At 41.3% G+C, this 18,049-nt stretch overlaps 1 protein-coding gene across 2 annotated transcripts in view; it reads left to right on the top strand.

Annotated features, from left to right (window-relative positions):
* Window positions 1-18,049, top strand: part of CNTNAP5 (contactin associated protein family member 5) — a 401,478-nt gene that overhangs the window by 271,072 nt on the left and 112,357 nt on the right. For both annotated transcript variants that reach the window (XM_075609766.1, XM_075609767.1), the window contains one exon: window positions 15,640-15,840. In XM_075609766.1, the coding sequence (XP_075465881.1) occupies window positions 15,640-15,840 (201 nt within the window). The remainder of the gene's footprint in view (window positions 1-15,639; window positions 15,841-18,049) is intronic.

The following is an 18,049-nucleotide window of genomic DNA, read 5'->3' as shown; positions in this document are numbered from 1 at the left end:
AATTTATTTTTATTTTCCATGTCAGGGGTCTTGGTGTGTAGAATCGATGCTGTCCTAGGCTGTACTACACAGCATGAAACCAGGGGTTGGATGCTATTTTCAGCTCAAGGGACTCTTACAGGTGAAGTTACTGGGTGTCAATCTTCCACAAGGGAAGACCAAATTCTCACTACACCTTCAACATCATTGGTAGCTGTACGGATACGTATCTCATAAACCAGGGGTCCCCGGAGCAGAACATACTTTGAAAGAAGGAAGGTTACATAGGGGGGATTGCTCATTTAAGCAGTATCATTGTCCCACAGCTGTGTTCACAAAGCAAGCATTTCTCTTATAAAATATAAATCAAACCTAATTTCATTGCAGCGAATTTGCCCCAAATTAGGTAAGCAGAGTTCATTTTCTCTTCTAGTCTCAATGATGCGATATCTCCGTTACATCTGATCCATAAGTGACATTATTGTGGTCTCAGCAGTTTGAAATAATTTCCATTGTTGTGCTAATAACGGACACAGTGTATAATGGAAGTTTTGCAACATAATTTCACTGAGATTTCTACCGGACAGGACATATATAGAGTATAAAACACAGTTGACATCACTGTTGCCTAACAGCAGATGCAAAAAGTTCTTGGTTGATTGAGGATTGTTTTGTGGTTTTGGGTCCGTAAAATTGACCGAATCCCATGTATAAAGTGAACACCAAGCAAAGTGCGTAACATGTACAGTATGTATGTCTTTATTTATATAGTGCCATTAATGTACATAGCGCTTCACAGCAGTAATACACGTGACAATCATATAAATAACACACTGAGGTTATCGCCAATCCACAAAATTAATTATATGCAAAAATAACGACCCTTACAAGCATCACGTTATGCCTCTTACCTAAAGCGGAGCGCAGGAGGTGGGGAGAGCAAAACGTAAGCCAATGAATATAAGGCTATAAAGTAAAAATATTACTATCTCACTATATCAGGGACACCCGAAACATGCAGACAAAAACAATACGTATAGCATACAATACGTATAGCATACAATACGTATAGCATACAATACTTATAGCATACAATACGTATAGCATACAATACGTATGCTCGTAATCATGTTTATTACTGGAGGACAGCAGGTGAAAAAAGAGGTTCTCTGAACTTGGTTAGCCAATCAACAACTGACCATGACCCTTCTTGTAGGGTCTATTTTCTGTTCTCATGGAATACCGCCGTGCTGCAGCTCTCCATGGGTGCACTGTGCTATTACAATCATTCCACAGCATTCCCTCTGCTTTCTCCAGCACTCTTCTCACCTTTAGTAAGATGCTTCTTGTTTTATTATTTTCCTGTCCAGTTCTCATACTCAAGGGGGGACAGAAAAAGTGAAACATTCTTGGCTCACCTTGACAGGGTTAGCAGCCTTCAATCATTTGAATGGCTCCTCTGTTATTAGGCTTAGGATCCAAATGTAGACTGTCACTAATAAATTGGCAGCCAGTTTGGGAGGAGTGCAGGAATTGTGTATTTGTTTTTCAGAAACAGTCAAACCTTACTTACTTTTATTTAGAATTTTTCTCTAACGCGTTACTCACCAAGAAACTCCATACTAGGGCGTGTGTAGGAACTTAGGGAGGACGCCCGTCCCAGACCTACAACCGGGACCTACCGAATACATATAGGGGAATGACAAGGAAGAGGGCGGGCAAAACGAATGGGAGCGGGAAAGATGGCTGCCAGGGTAATAGGGTCTGTTTGCAATGTTTTGTTACAAAAGGAAGTTCCTTTCTGAATTAAAGTAAAGCTTCCTGATTTCTTAAAGCGGTTTCCAGCTCTTTTGCATTAGCAGCAAAAAACAATGTTTGTGACCAGCTTTATTCCACTGTACAGACTGTACAATTTGCATTCATGTTGCCTGTTAAATGAAAATGGAAATGTCATTTTTCTTTCCTAATAATAGATCTACAATACTTTGCTAGCCGCTGCAGCAGCAGCAAGATAACTAAAGACTGTTCCCTACTTTAAATTCCATGCTTCGGGTTATCATTTATAAATATTTCATACCATTTTCATTAAAATGCATTCACACAAACCTGGTTTTCTGATAATTTTTGATTATTTGGTGCTAATTAATACTAATGCCTCGTACATTCTCTTGAGCTTAACTCCTGGCTGCAGTTTCTGTGTCTTTTTCCTTCAAGCCATTAACCTAAGACTCTTTCTTCTGTTTTCATCCACATTCTCATCTCTTGGGGTTTGATAGCTGTAACTCGTGTATACCGCTGGGAAATTCCAGCTCTTATCATGTTAAGGGGTTTTTATTTTTAAGTAGAAGCTAGAAACATGCAGTAGATCAGCAGTAATGATGAATGTTTAAAATGAATATGTAGTTGGAAGTGTAGCCCTTGCAACAAATATACATATACTGTGGACAATACAGAATTAACCTGCTCCACCTATCACATGGTGCGAAAAGGAATAAGACATTGTCCCTGATCTGCCTGGCAACACATGACAGTAGATATGGGATTGGATAAGAAGAAAAATGGATTGAATCTTGAGCAACGTTAGGTCTGAGACACACTGATCGCTGGTGACCAGGCACTTAGCTGTGGCAGCCGCCTTTTTGCTGCCATCCTCCTTCTCCTGAACCGCAGCGTCCAATGACGCCGCGGACGTCACCAACGCGACGTTGCAAGGCATCGCGTTGTCATGCTAATGAGATGCCCCGTGAGGTCACATTGGTAACGGGTCCAGAAGGATGGCGGCAGGTACGGAGGTGGCCGCAAGAGCTAAATGACTTCCCATCCGGCCCGATAGCCTGAGAGCGCGGCAAAAGTATGTGTGGGCGGACATTTTTGCCCCCCCCAAAAATTTTTTGCCACCCTTGGCCCAGACCTAACAGGAAATTTACCACTGCTAGTGACTGTCACGGTAGCTTATGACAAGATATAATGAACACCAAATATCTGGGTTGAACTGAACGAGGCTTAGATATAATAAAATATATTTATTCCTTAAAAAAAGTGAACACAGCAATATAGTACAATTAACAGACAAGAAGGTAACACTTACTTAGGGTTGGGGGATGGAGAAGTATCAGCTAGCAAATCTCCAGCAATCCGGTGACATTCCAGGTGGAATCAGAAGCACAACTAAAAACTGTAGGGTTGACACAGTTTATATACCTGTGTAACCCTATTCTTAACATTGAATACAGACACAGACACAGATTAACCCATGCCCCCCAGCTAATTAGCCCATGTGTACTGGGACTCTATGGGTAGCCCCATAATTAAATCAGAGGCAACGACCAGTCTACCAAATGAAGTATCTGCTTTGTTTGTAGGTGTAGACATAACACTTACAAACCACTCCAGTTTGATGATTCTCCACCCTCAGGTAACAATTAGAGTGGCAGAGTCTGTTGATTAGTACTTGGTCGGTTGATTAGTACTTAGTGTAAACAATCAGGCAGTTAACTTTTGATCACAGTGCTTAGGCTTAATCAGCCGGCTGCCCTTCATGACCTATTAGCATAGCAGATGGAGTCTGCATTGTCAGAGCAGATCCAAAATACCATACATATACACTTTACTATCTACATATATTAATAAGTTCCATTCTGGTGGGCTCAGTGGGTCGAAATTTGCAAGTTTTTAATGCCTACAGTGACTCCACACATTGGCCAAATATCAACTCTCTGCGACCTCCAGAAATGGAGATACAGAAATGCACTTTAAAACATTAAAATACAGGTTTATAATGAAACATGGGAACAGGGGAACATACATCCTGACATGACAAGGTGTAAGCCACATTCCTGGACCGCAGTCCAGTTAACCCCTTGCCTCCCTGGTGAGGTCAGGGGGTGGCCATATGGGGGCAACCCCTTTAATACCGGGCCAACCCCCCTCTCCCTCTACAGTGACAGACTGAGACACACACACACAGCTAGTTACAGTCTGAGAGATGCACACAGAGATAGCCTAAGAGACACACACTAATATTAGTTTATATATATATATATACATACATACATACATACATACATACATCTCTCTCATCTGCTTTTTGTCTGGTGTGTCTGACTATGGGGTACTCAGGGAGGATGGATTCAGGCCCCCGCCCTGACACATTGAAATAAGAGGGGTTACAGAAGGATAATTTCAGCATCTTTTGTTTGTATGCAATAATTATGAGGATATACCATGAATTCACATTAGGATGGTCACGTGTCACTTAATGCTAAAATCTTATAATACAGTACATAGTGACGTAACACGTTCAGTAATGGAGACCGCTGTCATTTATTGAAGAACGATGCGTCAGTATCTAATATGGATATCACTTTTTTGGCACCAGTTGTCTCTTCACCACCAACATAGTCATTTCTCTGCCTTCCCAGTAGCCATGTTTCAGTCTTCCAATCACTGTAACAAGAAGCAGTAACACAGTTAAGAAAAAAAAATGTTATTGTGAAAAACAAACAACCAGTTTGGATTTATTATGACAAACACTTAGGAGAAAATGCTGTAAAAAGTAAAATCTTATTTTTTTTCACAAAAAGTGCATCTCTTTTCTTTACTTGTAGCTTTTAACTCGCCACATAATTTCCATTAGCACTGTACAGCCGCAGTAATGCCACATATAAAGGCCAGACTTTGTAGCAACTCGAGTTCTTAAAGGGGTTGATTTTCTCATTTATTTTTAGTTACATGGGTCATTCCTCTTACTATAAGCCCAGATGGCCCCTTAAGATGCTCCTGTTTAGGTTGTTGCCTCTAAAGCGCTCGATGTTATATTTTAGCAGGCTGTAAATGTATCCGCTTTGCTAGCTTTGTATTCACATGAGTTTTAGATGACAAGCTAAGCAAAGCTATTAGTGACTAAACCACACACTGGAAAGTGATACAAGCCAATGAATCTTCTTATCTTCTGGTGCATGTCATGGAGAACATTAGACAAATTACTAGCACACTGACTGGCAATACTTTTAGAAGAAACTAAGCAAATATGACTCAAAATAAATAGAGCCGGCACAGTTACACAACCCAAAGGTGTTTTGATATGAAGCATTGTTTGAATACTGGAGCGAGCCTTCTTAATCGAAACACAAGGAACACTGCATATCCTAGCAAAATACATTGTAGAAAGCGGATATGCCAAAGGAAATTGCTGTAAAATGAATTTAATAACACGGTCATGGAAACAAATTAAAAATAACCTAATTTCCATCCACTTTTTTGTATATAAATGTATCAAATATTGCTATCACTATCGTTCATATTTAATCCTAACTATCCCTGCTTGTGTATTATAATGTAGCACTTGTGACATGGATAAATACCTTAATAATTTCTATTAATAATAATGACTACACAAATTCTCACAAATACACGGGAAGCGCTTCCCGATTCCACAAAGAAAAAGAAAATATTTCAAGCTGTAAGAGAAACCAAACACAAGATAAAACATTAGAGTAACAGGTAGTGGTAAAATAAGGATTAAATTACAGCTTTTTGTTCATTAATTAAATGCATGGGTACACATGTAGGTCGTGAGCCTGTTTTAAAACATTTCCTGGGAGGGGCAGAGCATTCCAAAGCGTGGGATCAGCGTGGCTAAAAGCTCGTCCCTGCAGGAAGTCAGGGAGATTCTTGGAACTGCTAGTCGTTCACATGCAGATCAAAGTGAGGGAGTGGGAGCATAGGGACCAAGGAGCTCTTTCAGGCAACTCGGACTCTGGTTATGCAAAGCTTTGAATGTCAACATGCCAATCTTGAAACAGATTCGCCATCTTACAGGCTGAGAGTGCAGAGAGCAGAGAACGGGTATCATGTGGCAATAATGGGTCTGGTTAGTTAACAACCTGGCCACAGCATTTTCTGCACCAGCTACAGCCAGCTCTGTTTCCAGAAGTCCCAGGTAAAGTGCATTGCAGTGGGTCAGGCGTGAGGACACCAAAGGCATGAACCAGCGTAGAGAGATCCTCTAGGGAAATGAAGTACGTGCACCTCAGGTGAAACAATGAGGCTTTGATCATGAGTGACACCTGATGTTTAATGGTCAAGCCACAATTAAGGACAAATCCAAGGCTACGCACATAGTCAATTTAGCAACTGGGAACAACCGGGCTTAAGGCTGGTTGGTTGATTTGGCTACAGTCTTGTTGTTATCAGATGGTGACCTCCCACCACCAGCACTTCTGTTTTATCAGGATTCAACCTCAACCACTCTATCAACTCAGGTAAACATCAATTGAGAACTGATAGCGGGTCCTTAGTGCCCGGTGCAAGGAACAAATAGATTTGTGTGTCATCTGTATAGCAGTGACAATCCTGGCTATGTTGTATGATAATGTCACCCAGTGGTAGCATGTACTCTGCAAGTATGGGAGATAAGACAGAGCCCTGTGTCACTTCCCATGATAGGGACACTGGTACAGAGGAGTACACTCCTGAAGACATATGGATTTGAACTAGCTGAGAACTGTGCTACTCAGACAGGAATCCTTTAGGAACTCCATTAAAGTCCCAAAGTCTTTCGTATCAAATGCTGCAGAGACGTCAAGGGTGACTAAAACATGCACAGATATAGGGGATATAGGAGTTTGGTGCCTTCTTTATGACTAGAATCAAACAATTTAGGAATCAAACATTTGTACCAAAAAGTTACAACGGTAGACAATAAAGTAGCTCTTAAAAAAACAGTAGACAGGCTTGTTTCAGAATTTCTCTACTCTTCTAAGGCTTCAGTTTGTGACATACAGTCAGGGTGTCCGCTATAAAGCAATACGACAGAAATTACTGCACGACACACTTTATCGAGCAAATGCCCAGTTTGTACCTGGCAGATACCTGGAATGCGCCGCTCCTCACCTCTGACAAGCCCCGTTGCGTTTGCCTTCCCCAGCCTGGGTTCATGCCTGGCTGACGGGCGGCTGATCTGTTAAATGATAATGATTAGGATTTAATAGGCTGCAATGCTTCGCGTGTCTACCAGATGGCATAAATTCATGAATTGTAATGCAGTATATATATATATACTGTGCAGTATTGCAGCCAGCGGGAATAAAATGCTTTAATCCCTGCCTGGAAAATACCTCAATGCACTCGGGCAGAAAACAGTCACAAACCTCAATACACCCGGGTATACCCGAATTCGTGGGACTAGCCGAGCTCGAATAAAGTATGTCGCCAGTGTAGCGTCCAAAAGGGAAAAACACTGCCGACACAAAGGAAATGACAAAGGAAACATAAGCATGAAAGTCTTATGGCTGAGCAAGGTGCAGAACACGCGTAGGAGCACAGAAGGTACCACAAAAGTGTGTTCTTTTTTACGTTCGAATTGTGGCAGAATTTGATGGCATCAACTTGAAAGTTCCTCTTAGCTGAAATTATAGTGCACACTAGCACTTCCAAAATGTCATAAGTCTTCTTCAAATCTATTGTAGCATATAAAAAAGGTATCAGTCTATGACAAATCTAAACACTTTTATGACCAATACAGCTACAAACGGTCTTTGTCCTAGGCAAGCATGTTGAGGATTTCTGAGGGTGATCAAAGAACTCTATCCTACAGGGCTGCTTCCCATTGATCTTTTATACCTGTATGCTAAGTGCTTGATGAGCAGATAAGGGGTTAACTGTACATAGTGCAATTGGTTATTTCTAATAACTTTATAGTAAGCAGAAAGTGTTTGAATGCAGGTCAGAAAACCAGCCGTATGCTCCGTTAAATTGGGCTCGATCAGGAGTGGCCAACTCCAGTCCTCAAGGGCCACCAACAGGTCAGGTTTTAAGGATGTCCATGTTTCAGCACAGATGGCTCAACCAGTGGCTCAGTCAAAGACTGCAGCATCTGCGCTGAAGCAGGGATATCCGTAAAATTTGACCTGTTGGTGGCCCTTGGGGACTGTACTTGGCCGCCCCTGGATAGATACTGGCAGGAGGAATACAAGAGGCAGTAAGTGCTCTATTTACACTCTCAGTATGTGTTCAGCTCTGGAGCCTACATCCCCAGGGGGACATACATCAAATCAATAGTACTTGGGGTAGACACAAATTTATTCTGAATACGAATAAAGGAGATTCAAATAGTTTATAGCATCTTGAGAAAATAAACAAACAAGGCGAGACAAGTGGCACCTACCGTCAATGCTTATATTTCTGGGACTTCTCTCGGCTAAATTATCTATAGATTAAACATTTCCGTGGCCGGCAGAGAAATCTGCACCACATTACATTGCTGGACCCAAGAGCACTGATAGGGTTAAGAGGGTGGGGGGGGGGGGGAGGGGATTGTGGCCTTAAAATATATTTGATCGCTTGTAAAGTGATTGGCAGTAGTGATGAAAATGAGCCACCTGTGAAATGATCATTGTAATAGTTTATATACATTTCTTGTCTACAGATCCCCTGTGTCCCTCTTATTATATTTTTAAGGCCATTAAAGCTTCTCATTTAGTAGCTGTGAAGCCTGACACATATCCGGGTCCTCTGAACCTGGCTTTGAATGACCTTGCAAAACCAGAACCTTTGAACGGCCGGTTTAATTAGTTGAATATACATAATATCTATTGAGAAAAAACAACTGTGCTTCAGTTCATTATTAGAACAACCCTATCTGTTGCGATATGGTCGTTATCTTAATTAACCTGGCGACCTGGATTTGAACATTTTATTTGCTAACCACTTTTTATTTCTTGTAGATAATGAAAGAATGTACCCATTTAAACGTGTAGTCCCACTTAGTAATGTATATCAAATGGAAATATTACTGTGTGCTCATTTGCATGTCTTAGACAGGTCTGCAACCCTGCCTTTCACCATTATCACCCAGCACACAGCGCTTCCACTGCAGCTAGGGATTCTGGGAAATGACATGCAAATGAGTATACTGTGCCACCTTTTGCTTCAACTCCATTTTGACATGGCCCCCTATAAGCTTATGCTTGCTGCATTGTACAGCTTTTCTGCACAGCCTTGGTTAAGATGCATAACCAGTAACCCTATCCACAGACATCTGTTTCGACCTTTTGGGCCTCAGTGCGAGGTTGGTTATATTGGCTTTGCAATTTGGATCTTGGATAGGTATCGACCACACATTAGTAAAGTTATGATGGGTAAAAAAGAGACAAAAAAAACCTCCACCGTAAAGCATATAGCAAATGGAAATATTACTGTGTGCTCATTTGCATGTCTTAGACAGGTCTGCAACCCTGGCTTTCACCATTATCCCTCAGCACACAGATTATAGGGGTCCCTGTCAAAATGGATTTGAAGCAAAAGGTGTCAGTGTGTGCTGATTTGCATGTCATTGTCCAGAATCCCTTGCTTCAGTGGAAGTGCTGGGTGATAATGGTGAAAGGCAGGGTTGCAGACTTATCTAAGACATGAAAATGAGCATACAGTTATATTTCCATTTGCTATATGCTTTACGGTGGAGTTTTTTTGGTCACTTTTTTTACCCACCATAATTTATACATACATATATTGTAGTAACATTAAAGCACTAAATCCTTTGAAAGTTCCTCTCATATTTAAGGCTTAATTAAAAATGCAAAATATGTTTATTTGCTTTCCAAATTTAGCCTTTAAAGCTTAGTTGAGAAAAGAATAACAGTAAAAATCACAAACTCTACAACGCACAATGCTCGTGTTAATTGACTCTTCCAGGGCTTGTTTGTAATTGCAACTATGGAAGAATGTAACAGCTATTTTAAAGTTTAAAAATATAATTTACTACCATGGATTTCTACATTGAAGTGTGTGAATTTAGGATTAAAAGCAGAAAGTATGGGAAATATAGATGTGTTAACCCTGGCTGGAATTTGATATTAATTTCCAAAAAAAATAAAACAGCTACATTTTTGCATACACCTTGGTTACATTTGCTTAAGGAAGCCAATTACATTGTTAAAGGCTTTACAACGTGTTTATTTGAGCCAGTCTCAGAGATGACACTCTTAAGAGCAGTCACACTAGGACAGGCATGACCAACAGGTCAGATTTTCAGGATATCCCTGCTTGAGTGACATTCATTCATTGGGTTAACTCCATTCTATAAGAATTTATCAACTCTCAGTATTGCTGTTTTCTTCTGAGCACTATACAATGTTTTTTTCATTATATCCCTGCTTGAGAACAGGTGGCTCAATGTACTGAAGCAGGGATATCCTGAAAACCTGGCCTGTTGGTGGCCTTTGATGACTGGTGTTGGCCACTCCTGCCAGGGCCACTGACAGATTTCCCAGGGCTCAGGACTAGAGTTTCTATCTGTCGGCAGCCCTGACTCCTGCACTAGGATATACATCAGGCACAGGGAAATAAAGTGACTTGCCCAAGGTCACAAGGAGCTGACAGGGGGATTTAAATCAGGTTCCCTCCGTGGCATTGGTCTTAGAGTCAGTGTATTCACGCACCGAGCTGCTCCTTCAATCCATACCTGGCTTTCAAATTAAAAACTAACAAACGTTACAATTAATGTCATTCCACAATGAAAACAAAACAGTATGTTAGGAGAAGAAATCTGCACGAAGAGAACAAGCTTTGGATGTGCCTAATGGTGACCAACTAACTAAGCAATTAGGAGTGGGCTTTGGATCGGCAGCATAGCGCTTTGCCAAGGCGGGGACCCACTTTAGATGTATCATACACATACAATATTACATGTACCTGCATAATTTCTGACAATCAGTTACAGACCCTCCAAAGGACGGCCCGTAACAATAGGTACAGTTTGTTTCCTCAGTACCTGAGGGATAAAAAGTGTCTCTCAGGCTGTGGTCCAGGAAAACTTAATTAATTAGTTGCCTGAAAGACTGGTACCAATTACCCACTATTCTAATTAGTTTATGGTTATTTGAGAGCTGCAACCAGTGGGTTCAGGAGATAGCAGAGGAGAGCGCTGCTGCTATCTCCTGCATAGCAGTACAAATAAAACACAGGTATTGTACCTGGCACAAGGTGTGCAGTAAAGAATGGAAATATGGGATTGTTTATATTCCATTGTTGGCAAAATGGCAGCAACAAAGCAGCAATTGTTTGATATATTGTAACATGTAATAGTTCCACATACAATGCTACTTTAAAGGGGAATGTCTTCCCAATATTACAATATAGCAACTGCAGATGAATGTTTACTAAGGTTGGGTCTTAGTTAGTTACGGAGGTCTCCTAGCTGTAAAATAAGGCAAAGCCAGTGGAAAAAAGCACAATATTGATCAAACATAAGGAATCCCATTGATAGCCATTGGAATTTTTCCTTTGAAAACTAGGTTTATATACAGTACACAAGGCAACCACAATACAATGGGCTACCTTGCCAGAGAAGCATCTTTTTTAAACTTTATTTTATGATTCTGCATATTTGCAATGAAAAGAAATCTGGTGTTGTGTATAAAATGGAAATAATGTAGAGCTTGGCAAAATACTGTGAAATTGGGATTAACAGGAGGGATTTGCCCTTCATGGCTTATAAAAAGTTCTGCCGGCAGTAACACAACACAGTAATGTTTCCCCCACGCAACATTGTTGCCAGGAGTTTGCAGAGGTTAAGAATCGGCATACAGTACATGACAGGGACATTTTATGATCACTCCATAACATTTCCATAGTAAGCAAGAAGGATGGGGATGCGTGCTGGTCCTTTCTTCCATGTAGTAACAAAGGAGGGAGTAGAAGATATGATACTTTATAACCTCTCGGGTGCGGGGTAGAACCTGATGAAGAACCCTGAGAAGTTAGAAAGCTTGTAACATATCAACTACGTGTTTGGTCCAATAAAAAGGCAACAAACCTCTTCCTCCCTGTCCTTCCTTTTTTACTACATAACATTTCCAGAATTTCAACATGTTGCGGGCAAAGGGGGGATGGACGGTAAGAATAAGAAACACTATCACTACACGGAGAATAATTTCCCACTCTGGATAGCCACTAGTACTGTGTTATTGTAACCTGCTGTGTACCAGCGTCTTCCAGAACGCGGAATGTACTGCAGGTGCTGTGTGATGGGGTTTTTATAAGGCAAATCTAGATCAGATAGTGGGATTTAGCAGCTTGCGTTGAAGCCTTTTGCTATAAAACTGTCTCACAGGACTGACTGCAGACAGCATCCTATGCTAAATTGGACCATTAAATAAAACTACTAAGTCATAAAGTTGTAGTATTACCCAGAAATTAAAGCATTGTCACCTTTGCATTAGAGAGCAGTTTAAGCAGCTCTTAAAAATGTTCTTTTGAAGATTAATTTAACTTTGCATGGCTGGACAATGCTATGAATCCTCTTATATTTACAGTGCCGGCACTTTCACTATTTGTCTATTCTGGTTTCCTAAAGCTGTGCGGAAATCCACCCAGCTAAGGGTGATAAAATAATAATATCTCTCAGGCTTAATGGCAGCAAATGATATTAAACTGAGAGGGATAATGACTGGAGGAAGGTTATCCTAGTTTATAGTCCTGAAATATGTGGCATAAATCTGAAGCTGTTTCTGAATAGCTTTCCATTCTCTGCCATTGCTCGAACATTAATTGTGGGCTCGGAGACAGTAATGTACAAGGGAATAGAAGTGTTTTGGTGGTGGGATAAGATATATATCGGATGCTTACTGCTGGACAATTTCTTTACTTTGCTGTTTTGGCCCTTATCATTAATAATAATAATAAATATCAGCTTATATACTGCTACAGCATGCAAAGTAGTAGTGAGCATACCATTTTACAGATACAATACGCTACAGTGTTTTTTAACAGGGGTTCCTAGGAACCGTTGGGTTCCCCAGGCACCCCAAAAAAGGTCTCCTGCAATTTGCATGTCATTTGAAAATACAGAAGAATTTACAATGCATCTGATCTCAGACGCGCTATTAGAGAGGGTTGGGGCTCTTACAGTGCATCTGATCTCAGACACGTTATTAGAGAGGGTTGAGGTTCCTTACAATGCATCTGATCTCAGATGTGCTATTAGAGAGGGTTGGGGCTCCTTACAATGTATCTGATCTCAGACGCGCTATTAGAGAGGGTTGGGGTTCCTTACAATGCATCTGATCTCAGATGTGCTATTAGAGAGGAAGGTGGGGAGATCAGGAGCGCAAATACATCCAGGATTATGGAAACAAAGAGAAAATATATAGGGCAATAATGTTTTAACTAAAAAGTGAAAGATGAGACTTGGTAGGTATCTTACTCACAATTGCGATGATTTTAAAGGCAGTGTGGTTATGTAGAGTAACCAACTCGGACGTTTCTTTGAGTGCTTTCAGGAGAAGTTCCTCAGAATCTTTTGTCCTCTCTTCTTCATAAATAGAAATTCTACCCATTCCACCCGATTCTGAGGAATGTCTCCTGAAAGCACCTGAAGAAACATCCGAGTTGGTTACTCTACATAACCACACTGCCTTTAAAATCATCACAATTGTGAGTGAGATACCTACCAAGTCTCATCTTTCACTTTTTAGTTAAAACATTTTTGCACTATATATTTTCTCTTTGTTTGCATGATCCTGGATGTATTTGCGCTCCTGATCTCCCTGCCTTTATGTACCTGTCTTGACTTGGTTTGAGTCCATTTCTGGAGCTACACTACCTCAAGTTGTTTACATTTTTCACTATTATGACTATTGTGTTCACTGGGTTCTAATACACTAAACAGTATTTGCGCTTGATGTCTCTTTGCCCTCACTGTGCTATAAGAGAGGGCTGGAGATCTGCAGAATTTCAGAATATAATTATAGGTTCCTTAACCAAAACCAAAGGTTAAAAACACCGGATTACACTATACTGTATGTACCAAGTATCAAAAACGGAAGCATTGCTACAACATTAGCACAAATGGCATCATTTTAATTCCATGTGAGTTTGCATTAATGTATCAAGGAGCTTTGCATATATTGTGCTTTGCTTTTGCCAATTTCAGTCTAGTACGTTAATGCAATAAATGAAAAATTATATCTCTAACTCCATTTCCCTTTAACTTTGCTTTAGCTAAATCTGCCAGGTTTAGGTACCATTAACCTCTATTTCTAATAGACATGCTCCCAATGTAACAATCAAGATTAACAAGCTTCACGCATACTGTACTCTGTGCTGCCATGATGCAAATGAAAATGTTTGCACCGTGTTATGGATCAATGTAATGTATATCATTTTGATGCATAGCCAACGATGAGGCTTGTATGCAACAAGACATCGTTGGCGTTTATTAGAAGAGATTGCATCTTGCCTCTCTCATCACCATAAATCTATGCTTTGCAGCTGTTTCTCCTATGTACATAGGATTGTGATTTGGTGAGAATTAACCGCCACATATGCTTGTAAAATATGTGCCTCACTTTCAAAAACTCAGCCAGGCCTGAGATGGCATAAACCTCTTTTACAACCGCTCTGCTTCAGATGTAAGAAACATCATTAACAGAGGTTTGTTTTTTTAGGGAGATTGTTGTAAGTGAGTTACACAAGGTTAGAATGAGAAAAGGATCATTGTATCACAGCAAACCATCAGTTGGTAATTGTGTAGCCAAGGGGTTGCCAACTCCAGTCCGCAGGTGCTACCTGCCGGTCAGGTTTTGAGGATATTCCAGCTTCGGGACAATCAGTGCCTCAGTCAAAGACTGAGCCACTGATTGAGCCATCTGTGCTGAAGCAGGGACTGATTGAGCCACCTGTGCTGAAGCAGAGATTTCCTGAAAACCTGACCGGTTGGTGGCTATAACGATGCTCGTCTCAAACAGGAAGCGACCCCCAGGGCTGAGGTAGGAAGGTGAAAGAACCGACCTGAGCCGAAGGACAGAGTCCTGATAGAGTAGTGAGTTGTAAGCCGAAGGTCAGGGCTGGCAGCAGAGTTGTGTAGTCGGTGTGGATGCAGAGATCGAGGCAGGCTAAAATCAAAGGTTAGTCGAGGTACTTGCAATGGCCGGGGTGGGTTGAAGACAAGTGTAGTCGAGGTATGTGAACTGGGTCTGGAACGTGAGAGACAAAAAAAAGCATGAACACAGCTATAAACTGGAACTTTGCTCGGCAACTTTTAAAGGAAGTTGCCAGGAGAAAAAATGGACATCCAGCCAAACAGGGCGAGCAAGAGCAAAATCCCGAACTGGAGTTTGAAAACCCGGAAAGGATTTTGCCAAACCTCATAGTGGCCGTTGAGGACTGGAGTTGGCTACACCTGGTATAGCCTGTTCTTCAGAGAAGAGTTAAAGTTGTTGGTTCCCTGCAGTTATCTTTTAACAGACACCTAAGTTTCCAGTACGTTTGCTATTGATATACCATAAACTGGATGCTATAATGCTTTCAGTGTTTCAAGATCAATGAAGTTTGGATGTTACACTATCTTGATGTGATCAAATTATTTTCCGGCAGCCCGTTGGCAGGTTTACTTTGGCATTATCATGTATAGCCACACTTTTATAGGCTTGCAGGCTTATGTTTGATATACTGCTCAGCAAGCCATGTGGCTCCTGGCCCAGTGTAATCTAAGATTGTACTGGGAAGGATTTCATTCTCAACACAGCCCTAATCTGTAGGGGGCTGTTAGTAAGTAGGTCACCATTCTCTTCCCAATCTGCTAGCATCCATTGCTGTTTGTCCATGTTGCATTCCATTTTAACACCATATGTTCATTATTATTATTATTTTTTTCAACAGAAGATAAAATCTGGACTTCAATTCAACACAATAACACAGAACTAACTCCTGTCCAAGGGACTTTTGCTGGCAGACCATACTCCATGATGTTTAACTATACCAGCAGTTTGGAGCAGCTGGAAACAATGATCAACAGTGCTGAGTACTGTGAGCAGGAGGCGGCATATCACTGCAAACACTCCCGTCTTTTGAATTCCCCAAGTAAGTACAAAACATGACATCAGTCTCTTGCTTATTTGTCATTGAATACACACACTGCACCAAACATCTTAAGCTGCCTGAGATAACAATGAGAATAATAGTGGAATATATATTTAGAACAGAAGTTTATTTTGGTTCCTATATCCAGGCACTGAGTATACCTGCACACTTGCTACCATCTAGGGAAGGAGTGGCCAACTCCAGTCCTCAAGGGCCACCGACAGGTCAGGTTGTAAGGATATCCCTGTGTAACAGGTGTTCCCCCACCCTCTGGGAGATTTCACTGTTACCTGTACTCTCGTTGTGCTGTACCTGTGAGGCTTACAGGATTGCTGAGTGCCCGCTGATGGTAGTGGGGATGACAGGACAGGCTTTTGGATATACAGCTCTCATCTCGTTCTGGGTGCAGTGGCTACATTCCTAGCAGGCCCCATCAGTGCTGGGTGCAGTCCCTGCAGAAAAACCATCTGGCACTCCCCCTGATAAACTGCAGTCACAGGGCAGGAGTATAAAAGAAGCAACTTGTCTTTATTGAGTACAGACGTACTCATCAACAATGCCTTTTCTTCTGGTCCCTGGACTCAACCCCCAGGGCTTGATGCCCCAAAAGTCTCTCCCTGACTCCCATGCTCCCTGGTGGAGTATGTGGTAGTTGTTCCCACTACACTGCCGGAGGGATCTCTCTCTTCCCTGAGGAAGGAGAACTCTCTAAATGTGGGCTCTGCAGTCCATTTTGTACCCAGGGGAGGGTCCTAGGTCTAAGCCCCTGATAGGGCAGTACACAGGCCTTAGCCCCCCCCCTGTCACTCAAGGGAGTTGTTTACTGCGACAGCAGCAAGGGCATAGATAAGAACCTAACACTGCCTGCACTGGTACCAGGGCTTAGGTGTTAGGTAGAGTAGATTAGTAATCTTAAATTAGTCAACGACTGAGCCACCTGCGCGGAAGCAGCGATATCCTTAAAATTTGACCAGTTGGTGGCCCTTGAGGATTGGAGTTGGCTACTCCTGTTCTAGGGCTAGTTAAAACACAGACCCCAAAAATGGAGTGCACTACTCAATAGATCCACTCCAATCACCAACAGCGAAACCTTTGAGGAGGGAAAGTGCAGGTTGTTGTCCACAGAACAGCACGGGAGAAAATATTGTAATACTAAAAGAAGCCGAAGTTGGTTCTTTGGGTATTATAAATGTGCAGCAGCCGTGGGCACTACATGTAATGGGTTGCTACAGGTCCGGAATGGCCAAATCCAGTCCTCAAGGACCGCTAGTCATTCTGACTGAGCCTCTGACTGAGCCACTGATTGAGCCACCTGTGCTGAAGCAGAGATATCCTAAAAACCTGACCTGTTGGTGGCCCTTGAGGACTGGAGTTGGCCACTCCAGCTATAAGTGAATTTTCTTTTAAACAGATGCACGTAAGATTAGCTATTTAGTGCCCTGTTGTATCATTTCTGTGTTGTGCTGTGTGTGTGTGTAGCAACTTCTATTTCACACATTAATTTTTATATATATATATAACCCCTTTTTGTCTATTGTGTGCATAGCAGTCATCGGTGAAAGAAAATAGATCTAAAGTGCATCAAAAGTTGTAAAAAACAAAAAAAACTTTCATGTTGGAGAAATAATTGGTATCTTAACATAATCAAAAATGGTCATTATGCAACACTTGACAGAATTGGCATACAGACTAGTTAGAGCACTAGCATATCCCATCACCAAAAAGTGAGTCTTTTACATAGAATAAAGATATATATATATATATATACTTGTTAAATAATATAATTATATTGAGGGGGATAGCCATTGTTCCAAGTTCGGCTCAAACAAGCAGTGTTGCTGTGCTGGGTGTCTGGGTGTCATGAAGTCCTGGTTTTGTTAAATAAGGGGGTACAGGTGTATATTTAAAGGACAGGATTAGCATGGTCAATTTTAAATGTGGATTATTCTTAAATATTCTTAAATATACTCTTATTAGCCCATTTGTAGGGGAGTCTGGGACTTGGCACTGGGTTACAGAGCACTAAGAATGGGTTACTTTCGACTCTTGGTTATTTATTGCCAAGGATAAAGCAATGTTACCAACTTACCACTTGTGACTTGACAGTGGGGGGAGAAAAGTTTCCTTTCAGGCGGTAAGAAAGGTACAATAAGAGTGACAGATAATAATATCTCAGGTATGCGTCCTTTTTTTGACAAAAATAACTTGC

This window comes from Ascaphus truei, chromosome 7 (assembly GCF_040206685.1).
Source record: "Ascaphus truei isolate aAscTru1 chromosome 7, aAscTru1.hap1, whole genome shotgun sequence".
Lineage (NCBI taxonomy): Eukaryota > Metazoa > Chordata > Amphibia > Anura > Ascaphidae > Ascaphus > Ascaphus truei.
Note: the sequence above shows the minus strand (reverse complement) of the source record. Positions and strands in the feature narration are given on the sequence as shown.